The sequence below is a fragment of the Brassica oleracea genome, unplaced genomic scaffold (assembly GCF_000695525.1).
Source record: "Brassica oleracea var. oleracea cultivar TO1000 unplaced genomic scaffold, BOL UnpScaffold01373, whole genome shotgun sequence".
In the NCBI taxonomy this organism is placed as follows: Eukaryota; Viridiplantae; Streptophyta; class Magnoliopsida; order Brassicales; family Brassicaceae; genus Brassica; species Brassica oleracea.
Window position 1 is genome coordinate 1027 of NW_013617910.1, and position 3101 is coordinate 4127.

General features: G+C 30.9%; 1 protein-coding gene across 1 annotated transcript; it reads right to left on the reverse strand.

Moving 5' to 3' along the window:
* Nucleotides 1–1599: 1599 nt before the first annotated feature.
* Nucleotides 1600–2820, reverse strand: LOC106321271 (F-box/kelch-repeat protein At3g27150-like). The gene has a single exon (XM_013759574.1). It carries the CDS (start codon nucleotides 2818–2820, stop codon nucleotides 1600–1602), a length of 1221 nt encoding a protein of 406 aa, XP_013615028.1.
* Nucleotides 2821–3101: the final 281 nt, after the last annotated feature.

Sequence of the window (3101 nt, forward strand, 5' to 3'; positions counted from 1 at the left end):
TTTATTGAATGCTCTCTTTAATCCCAATTATATTTACTTAGTTCAAAAGATGCATAAGAAATCTTGACTAAGTTACTCAGATATATATAGCATATGTGTTTTGAATTTTAGCTCTACCATAATTATAATGCTTTGTTTAATTTTCTTACCGTATTAATACAATATCCTTATTCAACCTTCTACCATAAATACAAGTAATAAATTATCTGGAAATTTTGACAAAACTTTTATGAGTTTATTTAAATATTTACCATACACGATAAGACTACTAATTAGTGATTGTTTGCAGTTTTGACTAAGTTTTTGGTAATTGTTTGAGAATATTTATTAGGTTTTCAAAGAAATATTATGAATACTTTTTGGCTTTCAATAAAATTAATTATTTTATTTCATTGCAATTTTTTTTTAAATGTATGCATTATTAAAGAAAAATAAATAACAAAGTTGATACTTGCGAAATAAAATGGTTCCATTTTAAATTAAAAGATTACTTTCCATCTATAATGAAAGTCAATTTTGTACATTTTCTTCGGTCAAAGTCTATTTGTGTATATAACACATTAAATTTATAAATCGATAATCGAGTATTAATTTAATACCCTATGATTAACCTGATTCGAACCAAACTGTATTTGGTTACTCTGAGAATATAAAAAAATGAATTTATGTTACAATGCAACGGATATTTATTGTTTCTCCGATACCTTTTAAGTAGCTTAAAATGTTAACTTCTCAGAAGAAATATTTGGTGCTCCTATAGCTTCAGAGAGTTCTTTTAATCGGCTTCAAAGAAATAAAATATTGCGAACTCAAATCATTGATCTTGGATATCGATAAAGAGTTTTGAAATTAGGATGATCTAATAAATAGTTACAGAGATCAAGCCGCTAATATCGAACTGACATGTAATAATATTAAGAAATAACAACCTTATCCTTATTATTATTTGTAGATAAATAAGCACATATTTATAAATATTTCTCTTTTATTTCTAACTATTTACAACTCCATTATTTTTCCGCACCTCTGTGTAAATAATAAATATTGGGTTCACAGAAAATACAATAAAATGATATATTAAAATTACCAAAACTAAATTAGTTTATTCTCAGTTTTAGTAAAATCTTATAGAAAATCCATTATGTAACCATATAAAATAAAATAGTGATTTTTAAAATAAAAATAGATACAACCATGGTTTATGGTTAAAAGCCAAATGACCTTAAAAACTCTAGTTATCCGAACTAAAAAAATAAATTAAGATACGCTTTAATGTGTTATAATTTTTACGAACCTAAAATTTTGGAAAATAAACTGAAACCATATAGCAATTTTAACTGAACATGACTAGGTGACATTTATGGCAGAAGAGGGAAAAAAAAAACCAAAATAATTAAATAACCATTACACAGACAACATTAGTATTTTTTTCACAAACATAAGCACTTAAAACAAACGAAAAACAACAAATTTTTTTTATCCCAAATGAAAAACAAAAAAATCAGAAAAACACAAACCAAACAACTTAAAACCAAATGCAACAACTTTAAGCACAAATGCAAAAACAAATAAGTTTCCAAGTTTTCCTTGGAAAAAACTTTAAGCAAGCATCACACAACAGTTATGAATAAACTGTGGGAGCTCAGCACCAACACACCAAAGTTTTATTTCTTCCCAGTGCTGCTCTTCCACGCCTGGAGAAGGACGGCATGAGTGAACCACTGTCTTCCTATGCCAAGAGTCAGAAGTTCCAATCAACAGAAGTCTGTCTCCCTTCGATTTAAATGCCATCCCCCAACCGAAGGCAGCGTTTGCGCTCACAGGGACAACACCAAGTTTCTTCCTAATATTTTTGTTTATATCATATACCCGTAGCTCGTTGAAAGATGTTTCTAGCATGTATAGATTGTCATCAACCACAGCAATAAGGGGCGGAGATTGGGAATCCGCAATGACTGTCATGTCTTTTAGCATGTCAGGTATCAACTCCCAAGAATTTGTCGTCTCATCATAACTTTCTCCACAAGTGAGGTGTTTATCATTATCATCTCGGCCACCGAGGACGTAAAATTTTCCACGCAAGAAACATCCTGAACTGAACTTCCTTGCTTTATGCATTCCTTTAATCATAGTCCACCTTTTTGTATCAGCATTATACTTTTCTACATTTTGCACAACAACAGGGTTCCCATTTTCATCCATTTTAATGCTTCCTGCAAAAAATACGGTTTTACCATGGCTCGCAGAACCGTACATGGCCCTCGGTGTGATCATTGAAGGACCTTTGAACCACTTATGATTCTCTAGCTCATAGCGAAACACCACAATTCCATCTATTTCTCTCCCTATGACAATTAGTTGAGTACCCACACTAACTGTTTCCTTATCGCTGTGGAAAAAGCAATAGTCAGAAGAAGGAACTTTAGGAAGTGTCCGAAAAGTTTTAAAATCCTTATCAAACATTTCCCAATTAGATACAGCCCCCAAATGCAAAATCACATAGGGTTTCACAAGTCCCATTTCTTGTCTCACCCTGAAAATTTCACAGCTCTTTAACAACTGCAAGAATTTCTTGTTAAGAAACTGCAGTTTCCAGTATTCAAAGCATGGTAGACGAGCAATGATCTCTGCAATTTCTCCTTTTTCTTCCTCGTCGGAATCAGAACAAGGTTTCACATTCGAGTCAGGTATGTGAGGTTTAATGCCAACCATTGAAATCTTCCTTGGTTCAGATTGGCTCAAGCTTGCTCCAACTATAGGAGCCTGATCTTCTCTTAGCATTAGCACATCTCGATTTATTTTAGCCATCTCTTTTGACATCAGTTCCTGTAAATTCCAAAATAATACTATGAATAACAACATTAAATTCCAAGAATCTAACAGAATTTTTTTTACTACATATAATTACAAACAATTTTAAGTATTTGAACTCCCAAATTTTATTTAAAGAAACAATAATGAGATTCTGTTATATGAACTGGGAAATCAAAGAGATTCAAAAATTGCATTAACTAATATAAACTCAAAAATTGCAAGCAAATAATTAATTAATGCTTCTATATAATTTAATGTTTTGAAAATTTAATATTTCAAGAGATTAA